The sequence below is a fragment of the Caretta caretta genome, chromosome 1 (genome assembly GCF_965140235.1).
Source record: "Caretta caretta isolate rCarCar2 chromosome 1, rCarCar1.hap1, whole genome shotgun sequence".
Taxonomy (NCBI): Eukaryota; Metazoa; Chordata; order Testudines; family Cheloniidae; genus Caretta; species Caretta caretta.
Window position 1 is genome coordinate 28,750,386 of NC_134206.1, and position 24,902 is coordinate 28,775,287.

Genomic DNA, 24,902 nt, shown 5'->3' on the forward strand with positions numbered 1-24,902 from the left:
GGGCACCAGCCAACGGAGAAAAGCGGCAATAGAGCAGTTGGAACGGGAGGTCTTAGAGCTGGAGAGGCATTTGGCCACCAGCCCCGAAGACCCGCTCCTCTGCGGAGCGTGCCGGAAGAAGCAGGAGGAGCTCCGGGCCCTCGAGGACCATCGGGCCCGGGGCGCCTTTGTTCAATCCCGCATCCGCCTCCCTCGGGAGATGGATCGTGGCTCCCGCTTCTTCTATGCCCTGGAGAAAACAAGGGGGGCTAAGAAACACATCACCTGCCTCCTGGCAGAAGATGGCACCCCCCTCAAGGAACCGGCGGAGATGTGCGGGGGGGCCCGAGCCTTCTACGTAAGTCTTTTCTCCCTGGATCCGACCAACTCTAGCGCTTGCAGAGTGCTTTGGGAGGAGCTCCCTACCGTCAGCGCGAGCGACTGAGACCGGCTAGAATTGCCTCTCACTCTGGCTGAGTTCTCGGAAGCCCTCCGTCGTATGCCCACTAATAAGTCTCCAGGCATGGACGGGCTGACCGTGGAGTTCTACCGCGTGTTTTGGGACATCCTCGGCCCAGACCTAGTCACCATCTGGGCCGAGTCTCTGCAGAGCGGGGTCCTCCCTCTTTTGTGCAGGCGAGCTGTGCTCACCTTATTGCCGAAGAAGGGGGACCTCCGCGATTTATGAAATTGGCGTCCCGTCTCGCTCCTCAGCACGGACTACAAAATCATAGCGAAAGCAATCTCGCTGCGGCTAGGGTCTGTGCTGGCAGACGTGATCGACCCAGACCAGACCTACACCGTCCCAGACCGCAATATCTTTGATAACCTATTTATGGTTCAGGACCTTTTGGAACTTGGGCGTAGAGACGGTCTGTCGTTCGCCCTCCTGTCCCTAGATCAGGAGAAGGCGTTCGATAGGGTGGACCACGGGTACCTCCTGAGCACTCTGCAGGCATTTGACTTCGGACCCCAGTTTGTGGGTTTTCTCCGGGTGCTGTACACTTCCGCAGAGTGTCTTGTTAAGCTCAACTGGACCCTGACTGAACCGGTCAGCTTCGGGCGAGGAGTATGGCAGGGGTGCCCCCTCTCGGGCCAACTGTACGCTCTGACGCTCGCCCGGCGCATGGGGCTCTCCAGACCTCACACCCCCCGGCGAGTACTTCAGGAGGCGAAGGCCACTTTGCCGCCCGCTGCTCGAGCTTACCTTGACCGGGTCCTGCTCGAGGGCACACCCCACCCACCCTCTACCCCAGGCCTGCCGGACCTTTTAATTGGACCCCTGCCCCGCAGACCCAATCGACCCCCTCACCCCTTCACTGTGAGCCGACTGCATGAACTGCAGCTGGTACACTTCCAAAATGCGCCAAGGAAACCTCTATACATGCTCGTGTTCCACACCCTTCATGCCCTCACCCTAGTGTCCCGCTCCGACACAAAGTGGCGAGACTTTCTGCCACCTTTCGAGGGTGAGCAGACCCGTGGGCCAGCTTATATTCCACCTTGGTTCCAAGGCCCGTCGGGGACATCAGTTGGAGGCTCCTTCATGGAGCTGTGAGCACGGGCACGTACTTGGCGTGGTTCACCCCCATCCCAGATACTTGTCCCTTTTGTGGTGTGAGGGAAACCCTGGCACATGTATATTTGGAGTGTGCCAGGCTGCAGCCCCTGTTCCAGCTCCTCACAAATCTCCTATTATGTTTTTGGTTGCATTTTTCCCCTCACCTTTTTATTTATGCACTCCCCGTCCGTGGCCTCACAAAGTCGCGGGATCTCCTAGTTAACCTCCTCCTGGCCCTGGCTAAAACGGCCATCTATAAAACCAAAGAGAGGAGGTTGGCCGATGGAGTTTCCTGTGACTGTGGGACTGTTTTCCGATCCTTGGTCTGTTCACGTATCCGGGCGGAGTTCCTCTGGGCGGCGTCCACCGACTCCCTTGATGCTTTTGAGGAGCGGTGGGTGCTGTCCAAGGTTCTCTGCTCAGTGTCCCCATCCAGGTCCCTTTGTCTGACCCTTTGATTGGGGGAGAGAGTAAGGGATCCCAGCCCCAGCCATTGCTGCTGCGGACACCACCACCTTAGAGGGGTCCTTTCACACGTGGGTACACGTGCCTCCCTCCCCACCCCCGGATTGTCCACCCCATGGCCTGACCCTCTTGTTGGGTGCTTTCAGAGGAGGGAATTGTTGGTGACACTTGGGCGTGGTGCCAGGTAACTCGAAGGGGTGGAAGACCATGAGAGTCGATGAAGCCCCCTCGCTCTGGACCATCAGGTAACTCAGAAGGGTGGAAGACCACAAGAGTCGAGGAAGCCCCCCGCTCTGGGCCCAGGCAAGCTTGAACACTTCCCTCCCCTGAAGCTAATGAGAAAACAGTTGTGATTGGTTGCTGTGTTACACATTAAATATGCTGCTGTTTTTACTTTGTGTGTTATGCAAATAAAAAAACATCTTTTGCTTCAAAAAAAAAAATTACTCTTATAGCCATCTGGCCCGACCCTGTCACAATACACACATGTGAAATTTTTAAAGATGTGCTAATCAAATTCTTAAGCACATGGCAAAACTTAAAGCAAGTAATTGTAAATGTTTTAGTATGATTTGGCTCAATGTTGATAAAGCACTCTCCCTGACCTCAGCTCAAAAAGCCTATCTAGCAATCCTGCCAGTAGCTCCCTCTCATTTAAACCAGGGACCACAAGTTGAAGCACCCTGGCTAATTGCTACTGTTACAGCAGTCTCTAAGACACAGGTTATACAGCTACAGAACTGGTGGCAACTTTTTTTAAATTTTTTCCCCTGACAAATGCCGATTTGTCGAAACCCAAACTGTTCATGAAACAGCGTCAGGTGTGAGACATCTGACTTAAAAAAATTTTGGTTAAAAAAGGTTTCAACTCTGTTGAACCAGAAAGTTTTGATGTTTCAAGTTGTTCTGAAGTTTTAGTAAATTTACACTAAAAATGTTAAAAAAAGAGAAGTTAAAACTGAGAGAAAACATTTCAATTGACCTGAACTGATTTTTTTTTCCAGTTAATGACAATTTTTGAGACTTCAACTTCATCCTGGTGTGCGAATGGATGGGAAAAAATTTTGAAATGTCAAAATTTTTCACAGGACAAGAAAACAAATTGCCACTTCACCTTAGTCAAACCAACACCTAAACGTAATCTGGAAACTGTACACCCTTTCCATGTCTTGCACCCCCATGTGTGGTCTGGGCACAATTTGGCCAATAGGGTTAGACATAGAAATACTAGTTTCGCTCTGCATCAGTGGTTAGCTGTTTGCAGATTTTGAAGCCTGGCAATTGCAATAATTCACAATAGGTTTTGGTTATTCCTCAGAAAGAACTCCAGGAGGTGTTACCAGCAACTCTCTGACACTGTATGGGAAGCATGGACCTTGGTGACAACTGGAAGCTGGATGAAATCAACTGGCTGACTCACAGTGGTATTTTTCACTTTGCTAGTGACAGAGGAGGTATGGTAGCTGTGCAGCTTTTAATCCACCTGTTTAATCACTCTATGCCCCAGACCCAAAAACCTTCCAAACAACAGTTTTGTGGAAACCAAAGTGTTTTGCTTTAACAAAAATGTACCACCCAACTCTATTGATTTTCCTTTAGTGCTGGTGATGGCCAGTCTTGGCACCTGTTACATGTCTTGGGAATTGTCCAAGGTATTGCATGGCCTTTATCCCTACAAATGCTTTCAAACTATCGGACCTTGTCCTTTGGCTTAGGCAGCAGGGGCTTATGCAACACAATGTACGGCCAACCTGTGGAACTCGTTGCTGGGGGATGTTGTGAAGGCCAAAATTATAACTGGGTTTAAAAAAGAATTAGATAAGTTCATGAAGGATAGGTCCATCAACGACTATTAACCAAGATGGTCTGGGATGCAACCCCATGCTCTGGATGTCCCTAGCCTCTGATTGCCAGATGCTGGGATTGGACAACAGGGATGGACCACTCAATAATTACCATGTTCTGTTCATTCCTTTTGAAGCATCTGGCATTAGCCACTATTGGAAGACAGGATACGGGCTAGATGGACCATTGGTCTTATTCAGTATGCCCATTTTAGATCCATAGATCCTTGGTTCAGTCCCTGGAGACAATGACCACAACCACCAGAACATGTCCTGTTAACACTAGAGATTCTGATGCTATTCAGCAGTCTCTAGCTATGAGGTATAGTGTGTGTTTGTGTTGAAGTGAATAAGGCTGTACTAATAATAAGCTGATAAAATTGTCATTTCGCTGCTTACCAAACTTGGATAGCACTTCACCTGCACTGGTGCTAGGGCTTAAATTCAGCAGGAACCCACTGGAGCAGAGCTTTGGTAAATATTTTCAAACCCATGGGAGCTCCGCTGGAGGTGCCGGTGCCTCCCAGCACCCCGCTAGGTCCCGGGGGACTTAAGTCCGGAGCCCTGAATGGGGGGAGGGGCCTCCAGGAAATAATCTTTGAGAATTTAAACCCTGACTGGCGCTATCCTGATCCTGCAGTCCACCTTTGATAGAGGGGATGTGCTTCATCAGGGGCGGGGTCAGGGAAGATTCTCCTGATGGTGGTCCATCTGAATGCACCAAATTGTGGGTCTAATGTACTTAAATATTTGCACAAAAATGTATTTTCTTTTCCTCACAGTCCAATGTGGGAGTTGCAGGGGAAAAGAAGGCTGTTCCACAATAGTCTGTTTGTTTAAAAGGGTATGAAGTAAGGATGGATAAGGCAACAGATAATTTAAGGTTCCTGGCGTAATTACTTTGTCCATTTTAAATATCTAGACGAAAAACATTTTATATGGTCTTATCTCAATTCCCATTACTATTGATTTGTTGAACACTGGCCATGTGCTCAGGTCTATGTTATTCTTTCATATTTACATTATTGTAGTTCCCAGAGGCCCTGATCCTGTTTGTGCTTGGGGGCTGAACAAATAGTGGTAGACATGGTCACTGCCATCAATAATTTACACTCTAGGAAGACAGGCAAAATATAAGGATAGAGAAGAGAGAGATGATCAGATATAATGATTAGATACATTTATACAATTTGGGTATGTGTGTGTGCACATTTATCAATCTGTGTTCCAATCTACTCTATAGTTTTGCAAATAAATATATTAGATCTGACGGGGAAAAAATTCTAAACATTTTTCAAAAAATTTATTGCATTTTTAGAATTTTGAAAAACACTGAAATTTTTATGAAAATTTTTGAAAATAAATTTTTTTCCACCTGCTCTGAAACAAGCATTGTCTTAGCGAACCCTCAGACATCTCCCGCCATTGTCCCTCGACCTAACCATTAAATGTTGGCTGATGTCTTATTGGCACCATAGCATAGTCTTGCCTCAGCTAAGGTCAGGAAAGGAAGGATGGGCTTGTGGCTGAGGTTGGCCTGGGACTCAGGAGATGTGGATTCGTTTCTCAGCTCTGCCATAAACTTCCTGTGTGACTCTGGGCAAGTCACTTTGCTTCTTTGTTCTTCAGTTCCCCATCTGTTAAGTGGGGATGATTCACAGATAATAAGGCCAGAAGGTACCACTGTGATCCTCTAGTCTGACTTCCTGTAAAACACAGGCCATAGGACTTTCGTGTTTGAATTAGAGCAGTGGTCACCAACCGGGCGATCATGATCAACTGGTTGATCCTAGAGGATCTCCCAGTTGATCGCGATCTCCGGTGGTGCAGCGGGGCTGCCTCTAAGGCAGGCTCCCTGCCTGCCCCAGCCCCACGCCGCTCCAGAAAGTGGCCAGCGCAGCCCTGCACCCCCAGGGGCGGCAGGTGGGGGGGGAGGGCGCGCGGGGGGGCAGGGGTCTCCCTCCATGTGCTGCTCCTGCCTGCAAGCACCGCCCCCGCAGCTCCCATTGGCCAGGAACAGGGAGCTGTGACCAATGGGAGCTGCAGGAGCGATGCCGGCAGAGAGGGGCAGTGCACAGAGCCACGTGCCCCCTGTCCCCCCAAGGGGCCACAGGGGCACGTTGGCACCTTCCGGAAGTGGCGTGGGGCCAGGGCACGCAGGGAGCCAACCTTAGTGGCAGCCATGCTGCACCGCCGACTGGGAGCCGCCAGAGGTAAGTGCTGCCCAGCGGGAGGCCACACCCCAACCCACAGCCCTGAGTCCCCTCCCAGAGCCACCAACCCATACCCCCTCCTGCACCCCAAGCCTCCTTCTGTTCCCCAAGCCGCAGCCCTGAGTCAGCACCACAAACCCCCTCCTGCATCCCAACCCCCAGCCCTAAGTCCCGTCCTGGTGCCAGCACTCCATACCCCCTCCTGCACCTCAAACCCCCTCCTGCACTCCAAGCCCCAGCCCTGACCCCCCTTCCAAGAGCCAGCACCCCATACTCCCTTCTGCACCCCAACCCTCTGCCCCAGCCCTGACTCCCCTCCAAGAGCCTGCACCCCCTCCCCTTCCTGCACCCCAACACTGTGTCCCAGCCTGGAGCCCACTCCTGCACCCAAACTCCCTCCCAGAGCCCACAACCCCTCCTGCACCCCAGCCCCTGCCCCAGGCTCAGCACAGAGCCCCCTCCCATGCTGTGAACCCCTTGGCCCCAACCCAGAGGCCGCACTCCCTCCTGAAACCCAACCCCCACTCCAGCCCGCTCAAAATGAGTGACAGTGGGGGAGAGCAAGCAATGGGGCGGGGGGAATGGAGTGAGCAGAGCGAGGCTTTGGGGAAGGGGTGGGGCCCCAGGGAAGGGGCACAGTAGATCCTGTGTTGCCCTTAAATTTGAAAAGTGATGTTGCGTGTAAAAAGTTTGGAGACCACTGAATTAGAGCATATCTTTTAGAAAAACACCCAGTAATGATTTTAAAATTGCCAGTGATGGAGATTCCACCACAACTTTTGTAAATTGTTCCATTGGTTAATTAACCTCACTACGGTTAAAAATTTGCATCTTATTCCCAATCTGAATTCGTCTGGCTTCAGCCTCCAGTCACTGGATCTACTTACAGGTTTGTCTGCTAGACTGAAGATCCCAATAACAAAGACAGTATAGTATAATAGTACTTCCTTACCTCACAGGGGTGTTGTGGGGATAAATTCACTGATGTGTGTGAAGTGTCAAGGTCCTTTGGTGAGGGTGACTTGCTAGATTTCAAGTCCCCATGTCTTATCCTCAGTGTAGGATAGTCCCTAGTGATTAATTTTCTTCTAGTGCCTTGTGAGAGTTTCTCCTGTGAGTGTTACAGGTGAAAATTCACAGAGTTAAAGGGCTCGCTTGGTCTGCTATTCAGGAGGAGGGAGAAAACTGGGCTGTAGCCCTTCCCCTCCTCTCCATAGGTTGAAATGTACTCTGGCTACACAACATCCCCATTTGATAGACAAGAGATTTTGGTATCTGGGAGATCAAATCCAGTGACTGAAGGGGAAAGAGTCTCTTTGGTTTCTTTGTTATTTATTTGTCTTTGAGGATCTGGCCTTTTTCAGGGTTTTTTTTCTTTTTAAATAATTGAAAAACAAACAAAAAATCTCACCGAGGGTGGGAGAGTTAATGCCGAATACGTTTGCCTGCTGTGGTTGCCTAGCAACCAGTGGGCAGGCAGGCCGGATGGCAAAGAGGGGCCTGCAGTAGCGAAGGGAGGTGTTTGTGTCCATTCAGGTGGACACAGGATCAGCGTGCTCACTTCTGGAGCCTCTGCTCTGGTTAATGATGCTTCTGGCCAATCTTTGGCCACTAAAAGGGACAGGCGATGGGAGTGGCGGGGCTTCTGAAAAGTCTGGAGGACACAGCAGAAAATGAGGTTGTTGTTTTACATGTGCAGCCTGGGTGTCCCATCACGGATCAGAATGGTGCAGTGCAGCCCCCCAGGACTCTGCCAGCGCAAAGTGTATGGGTGCTGGTGGGACGATGAGGTTTCATTTTGCAGCAAGAATATGCTTTGGTTTTGGGGCTGAATTGACCCAAAGTTTCTTTGACAATTGCTAATTTCCAAACAGACATGCTGAGAGAAAGCACCACCTGGCAGAACTAGTGGCGAGCTAAGCAACGGCCTCACTGCAGTGTTACTAGAAGCAGTTTTATTTCTCTAACAATATACATCTATGAATCAGGCTGCTCTTTCCAGGCATTTGTTCTTCTTCCTGCAGACAATGAGATTTCTGAAGGCGCACCAGCACCACTCAGATTGGATCAGTTGGGTAAGTCCCATGCAGAGCATATATTCCTATGTCTTTTTCTTCTCTGCATCCTATACTGTAATTTGGATGAGAAGACTTAGTTAAAAAATAGGGCAGCTGCTGAGTGCAGTCTGCCGCATAAATGCATCATTACCAGTGGCTCCTTTCTGCATTGCTTTTAAATGCACAGACCAGAGAGGTGGACACTGCTGCATAGTAGGAGATGTATTTAGTACCTTTCTGAATCACATTTGCTTGGGTGTTTAATTTTGTGCCAAGAGCTTGCACCTTTCTGTTGCAGAAAGTGTAAATGCTCCAGGTTTTTGGAAGTGCAGTTAAAGTTTAACCCGTGCCTGGCACCAGCACTTCTGTGACTCTCTGCTCTGATGGTTAGTGCTACAATGAGCTCCCAAAACTTTGTTCTCTGGTATGCTATGTTCCTAGTGGTTAGAGCAGAGGGGAATCAGGACTAGAAATGTGTGAAGTCTGAGGAGTGAAGAGTCCAGCTCCCAGAATGAAATCAGTAGTTCACTTCATATGGGTTGGTTTGGCAGGGTTCGACAAACTTAGGGGAACATACAGTCAGCCCCTTGCTTGGGCTCAAGATCCCACGCACTTTACCTTCAAGTGGGGAACTGGGTGCTGGTGGCCTGCTCTATCCCTGTTAAGTCTTGTAGCTAGAAGTTCCCCTGTTTGGGCTGCAGGGGGCACTAGGTAGCTTCTTGGGGGCCACCCAGTGTAGGCGACTGGCTCAAACAGGCATAAAGGCATTTCTGGGGACTGGGTGACCATCTACCCAAATAATGCAACAGGAAGCAGCAAACAGACCCTGCTGTCGGGTCTATGAGCTGAGGCTGAGAGACACCCCCTAATTATTTGCTTGGGGTCCTCCAGCACTTGCTTTCTAAGAGAGATGATCCATAATCTCTAGCAGGTTCATTAGGACATCGTTAGGCAATAAAGGTCATGCGTCTTCTCTTAACCCCAGCTCAGCAGGGCCCTGGCAGAAGTAGTCTGTTTTGTAGCCCTAGCTAGAAGTGCTGTATTGAGGCAGGCCAGAGAGGATGAGATGGACTACATGTTGCTCATCAGAAGATCCTCAACAGGTGGCTCATACCATCAGCGCCTGTAGAGACAGCTGAAGATATTGACCACCTGTTGCCCTGAGGAATGGGGAGAGGGCATGGAGACACAAGAGTGAGTGTGTGTGTATGTGTGGTGGTGGTGTGGGTCATGCTTTCAAGACTGCCTGACAAAATGAAAAATGAGGCAAGAGGTTCCCGGGTAGTTTAGAAGTAGGAAAGGTTGGAGGTGTAATGTGCAGTAAACATGCGAAGTGCAGTTATTCCAAGAGAGCTGACTAAATATGTTCTGGTTCTATGGGCAAGTGGCTTCTCAGAAAAGCTGGTGGCATCACAGCCAGCCTGGCGTGCCTAGCCTGCTCCATTGTCACACTGACAGTTCTGCCCTACTGCCATTGAGCAAGATGGCTGTTCAGCAGCAGGTTCTCAGCATGGGAGAAGCGGAAGCTGAGGCACTCACAGCAAAAGCGGTTATCCTGAGGAAGAGGTACACTCTTTCCCCATATAACCCCTTGGTGCCAGTGGACCTAGAACAATGGCTTTCCCTTTGTGCTTATGCTTCATACCAAAGTCATCTTAAGTTAGGGTGGTCTCAGGTATGAGCCCAGTGCTCTTTGTCAGCATTCTGCACTGTGAGGGCTCTGGGACCAAGTGACGTGATTCACATTACTAAACGACAGAGAGCAGACCTCTCTAAAACCAAACACGTTAATTATGTTCTCACAGAAGGAGGTGGGCAGAGTCTAATCTGAGGTGCACTGATATTTCAGGACTGTATTTGTTTGTGGTACGACTTTCAACATTCTGTTTAGCTAGACATGCAGAAAGACCCTTCTCTTGTGGTTCCCCCCAATCCTCCCCACTGCCTCACAGAGAGTCATGCACTTTTAAACTTGACCATTGGAGCAGAGCATCATGTCTCACAGAGGGCAACGTTGTGTGTCCATAAGAACGTACAATTTCCCTCATTGGATCATTAAGTTCTGGTATTCCACCTCCAGGAATGGTCATCACATGAACTTCGGTGGGAAGTGAATCTTCCTTCCCCACCACTCACAGTGCACCGTTTGTGCAATGTAGTTGGGGGGAAATGTCTTCCCTGACTCCTTCATTGATCATTTTATGCTCTGAAGCCTGAGATTTGAGTATTGCTGCGAACATACACTCCTTTTTCTGAAATACTGGTTTTCTGGTAAGGAGATTGGATTTTATGGAGACACAACCTCTTTTGGAGACAACATACAGGAACTGATAGATCACCAGCATCCTAAAGTAAAACACAGGGTTGTCCATAGGCAGAATTAAAAATGAGAAACAAGGTGGGTGAGGTAGTTTCTTTTATTGGACCAATTTCAGGAGACCTGAAGAAGAGCTCTATGTAAGCTCAAAAGCTTGTCTCTTTCACCAACATAAGTTGGTCCTATAAAAGCTATTATCTCAACCACCTTTTCTCTCGAATATCCTGGCACCAACACAGCTACAACAACACTGCATAGAAGAAAAATGGTCATTTTATCATGTACACATCTCTACTGTGAACCTCTGGTGCCCAGAGTTTGGATTTCTTAATGCAATGCCTAAATGGAAACTATATTCTAAAAACTGGATTGTAGGGAAGCTCTTGTGAGCTCTGTTTGCTTGATGTCAGGATTGAGATTATTAAAAAATAATCCATACTAGATGGGTGTCTAGTCTAGTGCTGAATATCTCTAGCGATGCAATGTCAACAGCCATCCTTTGGCTGCTTATTCCATTGCCTAACTGATCTTATAGGTCTAAAATCTGCAAATTACTTAAAACGTACTTGCCCTGCTGCAGATTCCAACTCTTCCCTTCGGTGCTTTTCTTATTGATCCCTCACATCTTCACAGTCTTTCTTTACGTACCTTTTGTCATTGTTTTTGCCCTTCCCTTGACCACATCCTCACTAGTGATGGCTGAACCTCAAAAGTTCTAAGATCTGGTTTGGTTAAATGAAACAGCAGAGAGTTTGGATGATCAACTAGCAAGATCTTTTGGACCTACAAAACTAGGCTAACTGTGTCTTTGCCACAAGCTCTAAGCAAGGGATAGAGCATTACTGTGCTTCTCTGAGAGTAGACCAGGAACTTTATTGTGACCTAGGACTCTCTGGTTCCATTCCTGCTCCGAGAAGGAAATAATCTGTTCCAGCCCTCTACTCAGTGCAAATCACTTTCCCTGGTGTGCTGGTACAACTGGCAAGTTGAGGGTGCTCCCACCCAGTTCCTGCTCCCCATCTGAACACTTGTGTGGGAAGGGGAGTAGCGGCTGTGTGGGAACATTCAACGTCCCAGAGGCCAGAAATTATTATTAAACGTAGTTTTGGTTGCACCCTACATTTCCATTGTTCCTTCCAAACCTAGAGTAAGACAGGATCTCACATCTAAACTAGATAAGACCAAAACAGAATATGAGACAACTGTGCAAAAATGGAAGAACAAGGAAAGATTAGAGCTTAGAAGAAGGAAGAGAGTTTTTAGCAAGACAGAGGTGTGTGTGTGTGTGTGTGTGTGAGAGAGAGAGAGAGAGATCGAGAGAGATCTCCTCATTGTCAGATAGTTAGAGACTTCCAAGTACAGAAGTGCTCCAAGCACTTTCATGAGATTCGGGTCCTTCCTGCTTCCTATATAGCTTGAAATATCATGAGAATGGTCTTTATTATGGTATTTGGGTTCTTTTGGCTTCCAGCATGAAACATAATAGAGGAGAAGAAAGTTTAACCAGTTTTTTCCCCCCACAGCTCATAAAAGGCTTGGTTTGGATGATCAGTACTGTCGTCCCTAGCAGTCACCAATGAGTCTGATCCTGCATGACAAAGGGCATCTCCTGAGTCGAGCTTTGCACATTCAGTTTCACAAGAGCATAGGAACTGAGGGTGATGAGAAGCCTCCGGAGGTATTCATCATCTGACACAATTGTGCCCTTTTGTAGCTGCTAGCTGAAGTGTCCCGTACTCATTCCCAAGTTAAAACGATTGTGATAAGCAAGTACTGGAAGCATCATTTTGTCAGGGGTCCACAATGATTAGCCTAAAATGAACTCTTCTCTCTTCTTCTCATCCATTCTGTCTACTCTCCCAAAATTCAGGATTTCTGCACTTATGATTCTGCCTGTGACTGTTGTTCTGTAAATGATGAAAACAGAATATTTCACACTTGCTCTGCAGCCTAGCAGAAGAATGTTGTATTGTCTCCTTGGTGAGCTGTGAGGTGGAATTTTTGGTCTCGGAGAAAGGAAGGGCAACGGAAAGATGCTTTCTTAAGGAGGGGCGTCAGTTGATGCTGCCACAGCTACATCCTACTTCTGAGTCACACCCACCTGGAAGTGTCACTAGAAATTGGTCTGTTTGCTGCTTTAGGATAAGATAGTTGAATATCAGGATGAAGAGAGGCCAGATGAGGAAAGATGTGTGCGAAGAAAGAGCTCTCTCCCTACAAGAGTGGATCAGAGAAATCTGTGATAGAGTAATGGAAATTTGATAAAAGTGGAAAAATAAAATGGGGGGATGGGGTTTGAGATGGGAAACCCACTCTTCCTGACTCCAGATCTGAATGCTTTTGTAAAAGACCTAATACATCTGTGGAAATTCTTAGAGGCTGTGCACCAAATTTCCTGATAGCTGAACACGTGTGATTATCTAGATGTACTAGGGGAGGCATGCTACAACTACTGTGATTGCAGGAAATACAGTTTCTGTGGTACGTTGTTCCTGTGCAACCATTACAACTAGGAATCCAATCCCATTTGACTTTTTTAAAAATCCCTTGCCTGTTTGTTCCCATTGCTTAGTAGCCACCAGCTGCTTTTTTTCCTTGTTGTTCTGACTTCATCTCTGGCTGGAATGAATCCAGGAAGCTAGTGCTCCATTTAACAGAGTCCTCTGCCAGAAATGAAACAGGTCAAATTATTAGAGGAAAGAAAAATGAAAGCTCTTTGGCAAAATTGGGAAAACAGATGTGCAGAGATGACTTTGCTGTCTGTAGTTGCAATGCTGCCTATTAAATGCACAGCGGAGGGGAGCTGATAAATATGTACAGCCGTCACCATAGTGAAAACCTGGCAGTGGCTATTAATTTAGTGCAATAATATATTTCTTTTAATGCTCACCAAGTTTTTGAGTTTACTGGCCATCTGGTAGCTGGATTGTTTAAACACCTTTTGCAGATGGAATTATGGAACTACTGCTTGAAGAGCACAAGTGGATGTGCCTCTGCTCATAATTTAAAACATTTCAGAGAAGCTGATGACTGTTAAAATAATATCTGCTGAAACAAGCCGTGTATCTGGGATAAATGAAGTTAGTGATTAATCAGAACAGCTACATTCTTTCCATCTGACTGGGCAGGAGACATAGTAAGGAGGCTTTTTTTTTTTAATGGATCTGTGTTACTTACTAAATTTACTCTAATAAAACGTCTTCTTTATAGACTGTATTTTAATTCCACGTTTTGGTTCATGCTGTTGTCCAAGCATCTTACCATGACTATTTTGGTTGTTCCTATCTTAGGCTGGCTGTACATACACTATAGCAGGGGGTAATGCTAGTGGGGCTGTAAGTCGTGGGCTGCCTAGTCTAACATCAGAAGTGGCAGTCACAATCAAGAAATAATATGGGGTGCAGGCATTTGGGGTTGCCAAATTGTCGGCTGGAATGGGATAATTATTTGTTTGTTTGCATTTGGAGTCAATGTGATGACATGCGTAGGTGGTTTTAAATGTAATGAGCATCAATACCAGACTGAACTTACTGTTCAGAACGGCCGAGTCCACAGGAGTTCAGTGCTCTTGCCTGCAGCCTGGGTGTAATAAACATCACAGACCTATATAGTAAAAGGGAGTCACTGACAGAGCTGACTGGGGACTCGAGATGACACAGGAGGTTGGTGATGACTCAGTGCAGAAGGGTCATTAGAAATGGGTGGAAAAATTTGTCACGTTTTGGGGAACGTTTGCTCTGCCCACTCCCAACTAAAGCAGAAATGCGTGGGAAATCTGGGGAAGTTTTTTTTCCCCCTCTCTCATAGATTAGAGAGCCTTCCATTTTTAGATTGCTGGTCTTAAATCTGTTCCAGGGCCCTTGTTAGCAATAGGTGGCTGGTCATGGGCCTATGTGAAATGAGATCATAGAATCCTAGAATATCAGGGTTGGAAGGGACCCCTGAAGGTCATCTAGTCCAACCCCCTGCTCGAAGCAGGACCAATTCCCAGTTAAATCATCAAATTTGATGATTTATCATCAAAAAGATGATATCATCAATCCAGTTCATAGTGAATTCTTGTTTACATGACTATAATAGGCATCCTCAGCAGAGAGGCCAAAGACTGAGTGGGCATGGGAACTGAAATACCCTCTTGTCCCATTTAGGGTTACATTCTAACTCCATTAGACAAGTGGTGTGAGGAAGCTTGAGCTCCTGCTGGCCTGTACCAGACCTGTCACCTACTAGAGAACTTCAGTCTCCAATCTTGCACCCTTCACAACCACTAAATTCATTGTGAAGTCAAAACAGAATTGAACAAGAGAAGGACTTTGAAAAGCACTGGCAAATGTGTCTCCAAAAATACAGGGTTTGGGGGGAAAGAGAAACAAAGTTATATAGGCGGAAAGAGACCATCATCCTCTGAAATTCAACACAATCCAGATCATGCATTGTGCGTTGAAGGGGCTATAGAAAGACGTATTAGGAGATAATCCTCTTTGCAGGTGCCTGTAAGGGTAGGCTAAAACACCAAACCAAACCTTTCTAAACACTGGCTTGGAGGAGTCTCTGGCTAATGTAACCAGACTCAGTTAAATCCCACAAATCTAGTTTTATTCAGATTGTATAAAATTCAATACAGGATCAAGGTAACTAAAGAAAAAATAATTAATTTACAGAAGCCTTACCCAGGCAGCCTATGGAATGCACGACAGCCTAGAGGAGCCCAGAATTCCCATAGTATTTATCACTATAGAGATTCTCCCCTCTCAGCCCCATCTCTAGCACACACCCCATGCTGGGGGCTATGAGGGGGCTAGCATAGCATCAAATATGGTGCTACACTGCTGCTGCACTGGGGAGATTCTCCTCCAGCCTGTTGCAGCACTTCTCTGGCCCCTCTACACCATCAGAGTAGCACATAGGAACAAGGGCTGAGCCCAGGATCAGCCCCTTTGTCTTCTTTGTGGGTTTGTAAAGCACCTTGCACATTCTAGGCACTGTAAAGTAACTACTAGGATAGGGCTAATCCTGCAGTCACTGGAAGTTTTGCTTGAGTAAAGGTAGCTGGAGCAATTAAATAGAGAAATCTAAAGGTACGTCTACACTTTGAGCTGGGGGTGTGATTCCCAGCTCGAGGGGACATACTCACACTAGCTCTGATCAAGCTAGCATGCTAAAAGTACAGCATAGCCATGTGAGTGGTGGGAGGAGCTAGCCACCCTGAGTATGGGCCAGTGCTAGCACTGGGTACATACTCGGGGTGGCTGGCTCCTCTTGACATGACAGCTACACTCTATTTTTAGCAGGCTAGCATGATCAGTGCTAGCATGGGTATGTCTCCTTAAGCTGGAACTTGCGCCCCCAGCTCAAAGTATAGACATGCCTTAGCATTGTGTTCTCTCTCCTGATGAGAGACAAAAGAAGGAACTATCCAGTCACCGTAAGAAATGTTGGCGCCAGGAAATAAGGGAAAGGTACAGCACATTGAGTACAGATACATGGCATGAAGGGGGTATGCCTGCCTGCCCCCATGCCTCAGAAAGCTGAGTGCACCCCTTTGTACAGTGCTTAGAGATGCTTTGATGAAAGGCACTAAGTCCAAAATAATCACACGCACACACATGCTACCCACATACCGGTAGGTCTCCCACTTCGCAATCAGACTCTACAGCATCATAAGTCTGAAGAATGGCTTGCTTAGGTACGGTTGGTGAAGTTAAATCATGAATAATTCCAGCCATAATGAGAATGCATCCTGTGGAACTGGTGTGCTGAATGGCAAAGAACCACTGTGTGCTGACAAATTTCCTGTTTTCCAGTTTCTACAGTACTGCTGTCCAGCACAGTCAATAAATCCACTGCTTGACACGAAGGAATATGTACAGTAAGCGATTTATGGGAAAATGAGTCGGGAGGCAGCTGTGCAGCAGGGAGAAGGGCCTGGATTTAATAACAGTAATGTTATTTATACTGCCCCCCCACATCTGCACACTTGGGATGCTGCTCAGCAAAACAACGAAAGTGCAAATACACTAACAAAATGCAAATCCTTCACTCAAATTCTAACCGGTGTGAAAGGATTTCCTAACAGAGAGCAAGAATGGTCTTGCTAAAGGCACGGGACTGGGGCTCTGGAGATCTGGATTCAATGCCTAACTCTCCCACAGACTGTCTGTGTGACCTTGGGCAAGTCACTTAATTTCTTGGTGCCACCATTCCTTATTTGTAAAGTGGGATGATGATGATGATGATAGAGAGATGCTTTTTCTCCCACCCTTTGTCTGTCTTAGCTCTTTAGACTGTAAGCTCTTTGGGGCATGGGCTGTTACCATGTTGGCTGGGGCCTCTAGACCCTGCTGTAATACAAATAAACGATAGCAATACTACAAAAGGGGAACACTGAGATGGGGAAGGAGTGGAAGGTAATAAACATGGCCAGACCTGTTTTCATAGTTTCATGGAGTCTGAGGCCAGAATGGACCATTAAACCATCAACTCTGAGTGATAATTTGGGTTAGACTAAAGCCCTTCGGTCCTCAGGAGATTAAACTTGTGTGCCATAGGCAGTGAATGAAAGACTGAGGTACCACCAATGCCTGAGGCCCCGGTTTTAATGCTAAAAACATTTTTTTATCTATTCGTCTTGAGTACTTATATGGCCTCCATTCTCTCAGTAGCTGAGCACCTCATAATCTTTAATGTATTTGTCCTCACAACAATCCCTGTGAGGTAGGGCAGTGCTATTAGCCCCATTTAACAGATGGGAACTGAAGCACAGAGAGACAAATGTTATGTCTACACTGGCAAAAAAAAAAATCCTGCAGCAGCAAGTCTCAGAGCCCAGGTCGATAGGCTCGGGTTCAGAGGGCTTGCACTAGGGCACTAAAAATAGCCATGTAGCTGTCCCAACCCCCTTGCCTGATTTCAGAGCCCAACTCCAGCCCAAGCAGGAATGTCTACACAGCTGTTTTTATCACCACAAGCCCAAGTCTGTAAACTCAGGCTCTGAGACTTGCTGCAGCAGAGTTTTGGTTATTTTATTAGTTTTTATTTTATTCTATTTTTGCATTGTTGACACACTAAGTGACTTGCCCAAAGTCACACAGGAAGACTGTGATGGAGCAAGGAATCCAAGGTCTCCCAAGTCCCATGTTGGTACCCTAACCACCTAAAGTGATGGTGATTATGGTTGAAAAACTGACCATGTAAAAATGGGACATGCTTGCTGTTTCCTGTGATCTGTGACTTTGGTGATTAAGCTTTTTCTGCTTTTTACTCCTATTGGGCTGTCAGTCAACACAGCTAAGTGAGAATGAGCATGACTCTGTCTTGACTTATGTATCACCAAGAGAATTGTTAAACAAAACAAAAATTGTTAAATAAAACAATCACCAACCCCCAAACCAACACAATTTGAATGAAATGTGATTATTCTGAATATAAAAGAAATAAAATCTTAAATTACCTTCAGGGATGGATTCAGTTCGATCCATTCCAGTGCAAATATTGGCAGAAGAAACTTGCAGAGGAGACCATTCTAATTAGAAATTACCAGATTTCCCCCCCACCCCCCGCCCTCCCGTGTGTGGAGCATGACTCTGCTCCATCTTCACCAGAAGACCACCAAGTATTTTGTCACTCCCTTAAGCGGTTGCTTAAAAATGTTTCAATGTGTTTTTATGCCCTAGAATAAAATCCGAAGGAGTTTTAGATGAAACCGCGGTTAAAATCTCCAAACTCCTGCCACAGGGTTTCCACCACCAGCAGGCCCTGCTATGCCAGCGTTGCCTTCTCTGCCAGAGACTTCGCTTACTGAGTTCGATCTGTCCTGCTTTACTCCGGGTGCACTAGGACCTGGTAGCTCATTGGCGTGTGCGTGCGCGTGTGTGTGTGTTAGTGTTACCATTTCGATGCCAGTCCCCTATCCCGCCCAGCCCGCTCAGCACAGTCTGCTTGGGACTGAACTCTCGCTGGATACATGGTGCAACATTAGGACCCAGCAGAGACTACCATGATTTGGGCAGTAGGTAAAGCTCTGACATTCCTTTCATTCCAGTGTGAATGGGGCTGATTGTTGTGTCCTGGATCTGAGGTTTTCCTCTGCATCTCGATCCGTTTTCTACACATCATGTCAAGCAGCACGTTTGCACGGTAGCCGCTTTATGCTTTTTTTTTTTTTTTTTTTGGTGGGGTCAAAACTAGCCATGGTAGCCTCATGTGGATTGCAAAGTTTCTGCCGGGAACTTCTGAGCAAGAAGTGAAAGGTAATAAACACAAACTTATTTTTGGAGGAGGTGGGGGGAAATTGCAAAAGCTACTTGCTCCATGTGATCTCCTTTAACAGAGCATGGGAGACTTTGGGGGGCACCGCGGAAGGGTTGAAGCCTTTGATTGCAGCTTTGGGGCTTTATTTTGGATGTAAACAGCGACTGGGAAGTCAAGTTAGTTCGCTTTTCCCTGAAAGAGGCTGACATATGGTTGCAATGTCTGAGATTCCTTCAGTCAGAGCTGCCTGACCATGGAAGTGCCTGTTCCCTCGCTCAGCGCTTGTTGATAGTGGAGCAGACTGGGGAAGGGGAAAAGAAGCTGGGGGAGAGAGAGAGAGATTGAGAGGGTGCCTTAGTGCAGGGGTTCTCAAACTTCTTTGCACCGCGACCCCCTTCTGACAACAAAAATTACTACAGGACCCCACGAGAGGAGACAGAAACCTGAGTCCGCTCACGCCCCGTCACGCCAGGTGAAGGGGGCGAAGCAAAAGCCCCACTGCCCTATGCCGGGAGGCCAAAGCCAAAGGGCTTCAGCCCCAGGCAGGGGGCCTCTAACCTTAGCCCTGCTGCCCAGGGCTGAAGCCCTTGGATTTGGGCTTGAGCTTTGGCTGCGGACCCCAGCGAGTCTAAGCCAGCCCTGGCGACCCCATTAAAATGCGGTCCCGACCCACAGTCTGAGAATTGCCTCAAACAGAGAAAAGCTTATAAGCCACATGCTTGTATGAAAGCTGTGCTGAGTAACCAGAATTCGGGGCAAACCGTGCACATTCTGATACCGGTTCTGCAATCAGTCAGTACAGATGTACTGCGCTTCTGCAGCCTGTCTCAGCAATTCTGTCTTTGTTCCATGGAATGGTCAGAAATACGGCTGTTAGATAACCCTCCAGACAATACTTTTAATGAGTCGGGTGATAATTTGAAAAAGTTGCGTTGAAAGGTTCTGGGCAAACAACACTCTAAAGGTTGGGGCCTGATCCTCAGCTGGCTCAACGCTGGAACTCTGAACGGACAGACACCAGCTCAGAAATTCTGATCCATGAGCTTTCCTTGGAATGTGGCAGTGTAGGGGAAGAGACCCCGGTATGTTAATGCATAGGCCCTGCCGTCAGGGAGCTGGGGGTCCCACCACCCGTGCATGCTGCCGGGGACAGGGGTGGCACTTAACATGAAGAAGCAGCAACACAAGTTTATTTTTCAGCTGATTTATGTGTTGTCTTCAGCTTTAATGCAGTGTGAGAGCTGAATGACCCTAAATTGTGCAGAGAGAGACTCCACGTTTATTGAGTATCATGTTGCCTCTATATAAATCCATGGGACGCCCACATCTTGAATACTGCGTGCCGATCTGGTCGCCCCATCTCAAAAAAGATATATTGGAATTGGAAAAGGTATAGAAAAGGGCAACAAAAATTGATTAGGGGTATGGAGCAGCTTCCATATGAAGAGAGATTACTAAGGCTCGGATTTTTCAGCTTGGAAAAGAGGCGACTGGGTTGGGGGGGAAGATATGATAGAGGTCTATAAAATCATGACTGGTGTGGAGAAAGTGAATAGGGAAGTGCTATTTACTCTTCATAACACAAGAACTAGGGGGTCACCAAATGAAATTAATAGGCAGCAGGTTAAAACAAACAAAAGGAAGTATTTCTTTACACAACACACAGTCAACCTGTGGAACTCTTTGCCAGAGGATGTTGTGAAGGCCAAGACTGTAGTTCAGAGGTTCTCAAAGTGGGGGTCAGGACCCCTCAGGGGGTCGCGAGGTTATTACATGGGGGGGTTGCAAGCTGTCAGCCTCCATCCAAACCCCCTTTGCCTCCAGCATTTATAATGGTGTTAAATATATTAAAAAGTGTTTTTAATTTATAAGGGGGGGTCACACTCAGAGGCTTGCTGTGTTGATTGAGTCACAAGTACAAAAGTTTGAGAACCACTACTATAGTTCAAAAAAGAACTAGATAAGTTCATGGAGGAGAGGTCCATCAATGGCTATTAGCCAGAATGGGCAGGGATGCAAAATCATGCTCTGAAGTGTTCCTAGCCTCTGTTTGCCAGAAGCTGGGAATGGGCAACATGGGATGGATCACTTGACGGTTACTTGTTGTGTTCATTCCCTCTGGATCACCTGGCATTGGCCACTGTCAGAAGACAGGCTAATGGGCTAGATGGACCATTGGTCTGACCCAGTATGGCTGCTCTTATGAAACAATAGTTTTTAAAACCTTCCCAAGCAACACACATGATTTCTGTACATTTATCGTCTTAAAAATAGTTTTAGGGTCAGTAAAGAAATGACCGTCTAAGTCATAGAATCATAGAACTGGAAGGGACTTGGAGAGGTCATCTAGTCCAGTACCCTGCATTCAAGGCAGGGATAAATATTATCTAGACCATCCCTGACAGGTGTTTGTCCGACCTGCTCTTAAAAATCTCCAATGATGGAGATTCCATCATTCCATCAAGTCCTATCATTATGTTTCCAGTTTTCTTTTAAGGTTGAATATGTCAAGTGTTTGATTAAACTTTATTAGAGAACACTGAAACTATTTCCATCTGAACTTTAAGGTTAGGGAACTAAATGTCTGTGGGTAGTGATGTGTCTGTCCTTAAAAGTCCCTTATTAAAAAGAACCCCAGGCCACTTGTAATACTCTTCTACATCAGAAATGTCACTATACATTGTCGTTTAAAGTGGTTTAGGCCATCAGTGCAAGAAGTTTTAACAGACTCCTTTCTTTGAAACATTTTAATTACTGAGGTGTGATTAAAGTGACAATAATTATTCAATCAAGCATCCTGCACTAGAAGTGAAAATGTGAGTTTGAAAACACTCAGCAATCATTTAGCAGTTGGTGAAGCCAAAGAGATAGGAGCCTTTAGAGCACATATAGATTAGAATTTGTCTTTCTGGATGCTTGGGCTTAGCAATTTTAATCAGAGTTTAGAGTACATCATCAGACAAGGGGAATATGCATGTAAGGTTGTTTGAAGTCAGAGGAGAGACGTAAGTAGGATATTTTCTTCTTTTGCAGGCATGCATGGTGGGCTGGGGGAGGAGAAGGAACTGGTCTAAAGAAGCTTTTGTATTTAGGTTACACTTTATTAGAGAATGGTGAAACATACTAATGCACCACAGGAAAGAATGAAGATAAAACTGTATATAAAGGATGCATAGATGAGAAATCAAGTCAGTTTAAAGAAGAAAACAATTAAATTGAGGCAGGTTTAGAACCTGAAATTACAAGTCTCACTGCCAGTTATTGTGGTTTTACATTTTCCTATTTTTTAAAAAAGTTTTTTCTCTCTCCCATTGCTGTATGAACAAGAACAATAGTGGAAATTGACTTAGTGGCTATACAGTGGAACCCATGCAAATGATTATTCAGCAGGTGCTGTCAGATGCACAGAGCAAATGATCAGTTATATCTCATCTATCGACGCATTTGTAAGGCCCTGGTCATGGTAGCATTTATAGTAGTACTTTATAGTGTTTATAATAATTTTAGGTGTTTTACAATAGTAGGTAAAAAACAAAAAGCCTTTCAGAGAGAGAGAGAGAGAGATTGATTTTTAAATTGAATGGGGTCCTTTTACATTGTCTGCATGGAAATTTGAGGGGTGTATTTATGACAGCTATGTTGCAATTAACAAAAAGAGTTAATTATTTGAAAAGTATTTTAAAGGTGGCCTGTAAATACTTTATCAAAAAACCAACTGTGTGTTGAGTCCTCCAAATAGCAAAGGTAAAGGGATTTTTCACCCTCTAGTTACATTAAAGTCTCCCCTTTTTTTTTTTCAGTCCCCCTTAAATTGCAGTACCATGCTCCTGCCCATCTGTGAAGCCCCAGCATGCCCTCTGTTGTGATGTCATAGCAAATAATAGTTCTACAGCAACTTTCATCCAAAGATCTCATAGCACTTTACAATCATTAGCAGATTAAGCCTCACAATACCTCTATGAGGTAACTCTATAGTGATTGCAAAAAGAAAAGGAGTACTTGTGGCACCTTAGAAACTAACCAATTTATTTGAGCATGAGCTTTCGTGAGCTACAGCTCACTTCATCAGATGCATACCGTGGCCACGGTATGCATCTGATGAAGTGAGCTGTAGCTCACGAAAGCTCATGCTCAAATAAATTGGTTAGTCTCTAAGGTGCCACAAGTACTCCTTTTCTTTTTGTGAATACAGACTAACACGGCTGTTACTCTGAAATCTATAGTGATTGCTTCACTAAAAATGCAGACACTTCTGAAGTGGAAAGTAGTAGCTGTGTAACAGACCACAGCAGTCTTGCATAACATTTTAGTACAGGAGGTGAAGTACACTGATCCCGCTGAAACTGCTGAGGGAATGTAAATAGACAGAATATAATTGGCCAAGTTCCCAGGGGAACCCACTGTGCATGGAATTGGCCTATAGGGATTGTACAGCACCTGGCACACTGGGGCCCTGATCGTAGTCTGGGCCTCTGGACACTACTGTAATACAAATCATAAATAGTAGTAGCAGAGTCAGGTCAGTGATGTGTTGGGAGGCAGTGTGGTCCAGTGGATAGGGCACTGGATATGTGCTTGGGGTTCTATGCCTGGCTGTGCCACTGGCCTGCTAGGTGATGCTGGACAAGTCGTGTCATCTCTCTCTACCTCAGTTTCCCCTTTCTGTGAAAGGAGGATAGTGGATCTTATCCCCTTCGTGATCTTCAGTTAAAAAACACTAAACTAGGTGCTCTTGCTAGCATTATAGGCCCAGTTTAGTAATATTTTTTTATCTTCTATCCCAAAAGATATTAAAAAATGGAAATGCAAAACCCCATTTCAATACCATGTCACATATTTGTAAAATATCGCTTCTCTCATCCTGTGTGGGTCAGTGCCAATGCTCACAAGGGCTTGTGAGTATTGGCACTGGATGTGATGTCACAACGTGGTGAATGCTGGAGCATTTGCAGCTAAATGGGAGCCAGTCAGCCAAGCTTTGGAGGACCTGGAATGAACTGTTAAAATGAATGGGTCAAATTCTCTGCTGGTGTCACATGGAAGACTTGGCCCAATATGCTGAAGACTCCTGTGAATCTGTTTGTGGCATTCAGCACATAGAATACCTATAGCTCATTTTGAGTAGCACATGCTGAAGACCCAAATATGGTGTCACATATTTTCTCTGGTACATCTATGGATACATTTTGAACATGTGGTTTAAAAAAAACCTGTAGGACCTGTTTCTTCACCTTCTTACCAATGTTCCCTCTAATTTTTGACAGGCTGTGTGTGCAAAAAATTTCTTCTGTGCAAATTGTTGTGCTTCTGTGCAAACTTTTGTGCATGCCGTGTTTCGCCGTGTGCATGGGGTTTAGGATCTGTGTGCACGCGCACAGCTGAGAGGGAACAGTGCTTCTTACATCAGTTTTATGCTGGTGTAACTTCACCAAAATCAGTGGATCTAGAGATCTTGGATTTATGACTTAACTGGATTGTTTGGGGGTGGGTGAAGATTCTCCAGCACACCACATCTACCAGGTCGGGACTAACTAACTCTCAAAAGGGAATGTGGTTTATCCAAAAAGGATAATCTGTAGCACAATACATGACCAAGTTAGATTCTTCCATTCCTGAAATGTGTTTTGATGATGATGGAGACTGGCTTAAATCATAAGTGGCTTGTGCATGGGTTTAGACCCCCAGACAAGCTTGCCTTCTGGGCTAGAACTGAGCCGGAATAGCCTGTGTATATCCTACTAGTACTTGGCAGCTAGATACCAGCCAGACCTATTCTGAGGGCTTCGCTGTAACTGCTTAATGGGAGACTGTTCTTATGATGTGAAAGCAGGGCCCTGCAGAGGTTGTGAGAGGTTCTGTGGAAAGGAAGAGAGGATATGGGGCCTAAGGGCCACCCACTGAGCAACAAGAGGGAGAAGAGGCAGCTGCTTTGGGTGGGGATCCCATAATGGAGGAACTCATCTTCATGCATGGGCCTGCAAAGAGAGAAGGTGGCTAGTGTGGCTGAATACTTACTTATTGGTATGGGGAGAGAAGATGGTGTATGGTAGGAAAATCAGAAGTAAGGGAGGGGTGTATGTGTGTGTGCATGCGTGAGAGAGGGAGTGGAAGAGAGAGGGTAAGATTGGAGGGAGAATGCTGGCAAGGAGTGTGGAGTAAATAGGAAGGAGAGAGATGGGGAGGAAAAGTGGTATAGGTTGGAGAAGGGAGAGCAGG

General features: G+C 46.2%; 1 protein-coding gene and 1 long non-coding RNA gene across 6 annotated transcripts in view; one reads left to right on the top strand and one right to left on the bottom strand.

Annotated features, from left to right (window-relative positions):
- Nucleotides 1-7,218, bottom strand: part of LOC142071584 (uncharacterized) — a 61,923-nt gene extending 54,705 nt beyond the window's left edge. The window contains exon 1 of the long non-coding RNA XR_012667701.1: nucleotides 7,015-7,218. This is a non-coding gene — a long non-coding RNA (uncharacterized LOC142071584). The remainder of the gene's footprint in view (nucleotides 1-7,014) is intronic.
- Nucleotides 7,219-7,346: 128 nt separating this feature from the next.
- The window catches only part of AMOTL1 (angiomotin like 1), a 122,183-nt gene continuing 104,627 nt past the window's right edge, over nucleotides 7,347-24,902 (top strand). For 2 of the 5 annotated variants that reach the window (XM_048843375.2, XM_048843365.2), the window contains exon 1: nucleotides 7,347-8,137. Coding sequence is in view for 2 of the 5 variants with exons in the window: in XM_048843348.2 (XP_048699305.2) it covers nucleotides 18,637-18,685 (49 nt within the window). In the remaining 3 variants the exon portion in view is untranslated. Of the gene's footprint in view, nucleotides 8,138-18,417; nucleotides 18,449-18,475; nucleotides 18,686-24,902 lie in introns of those variants that run through there. The other 3 variants (XM_048843341.2, XM_048843348.2, XM_048843356.2) reach the window with 2 other exon arrangements.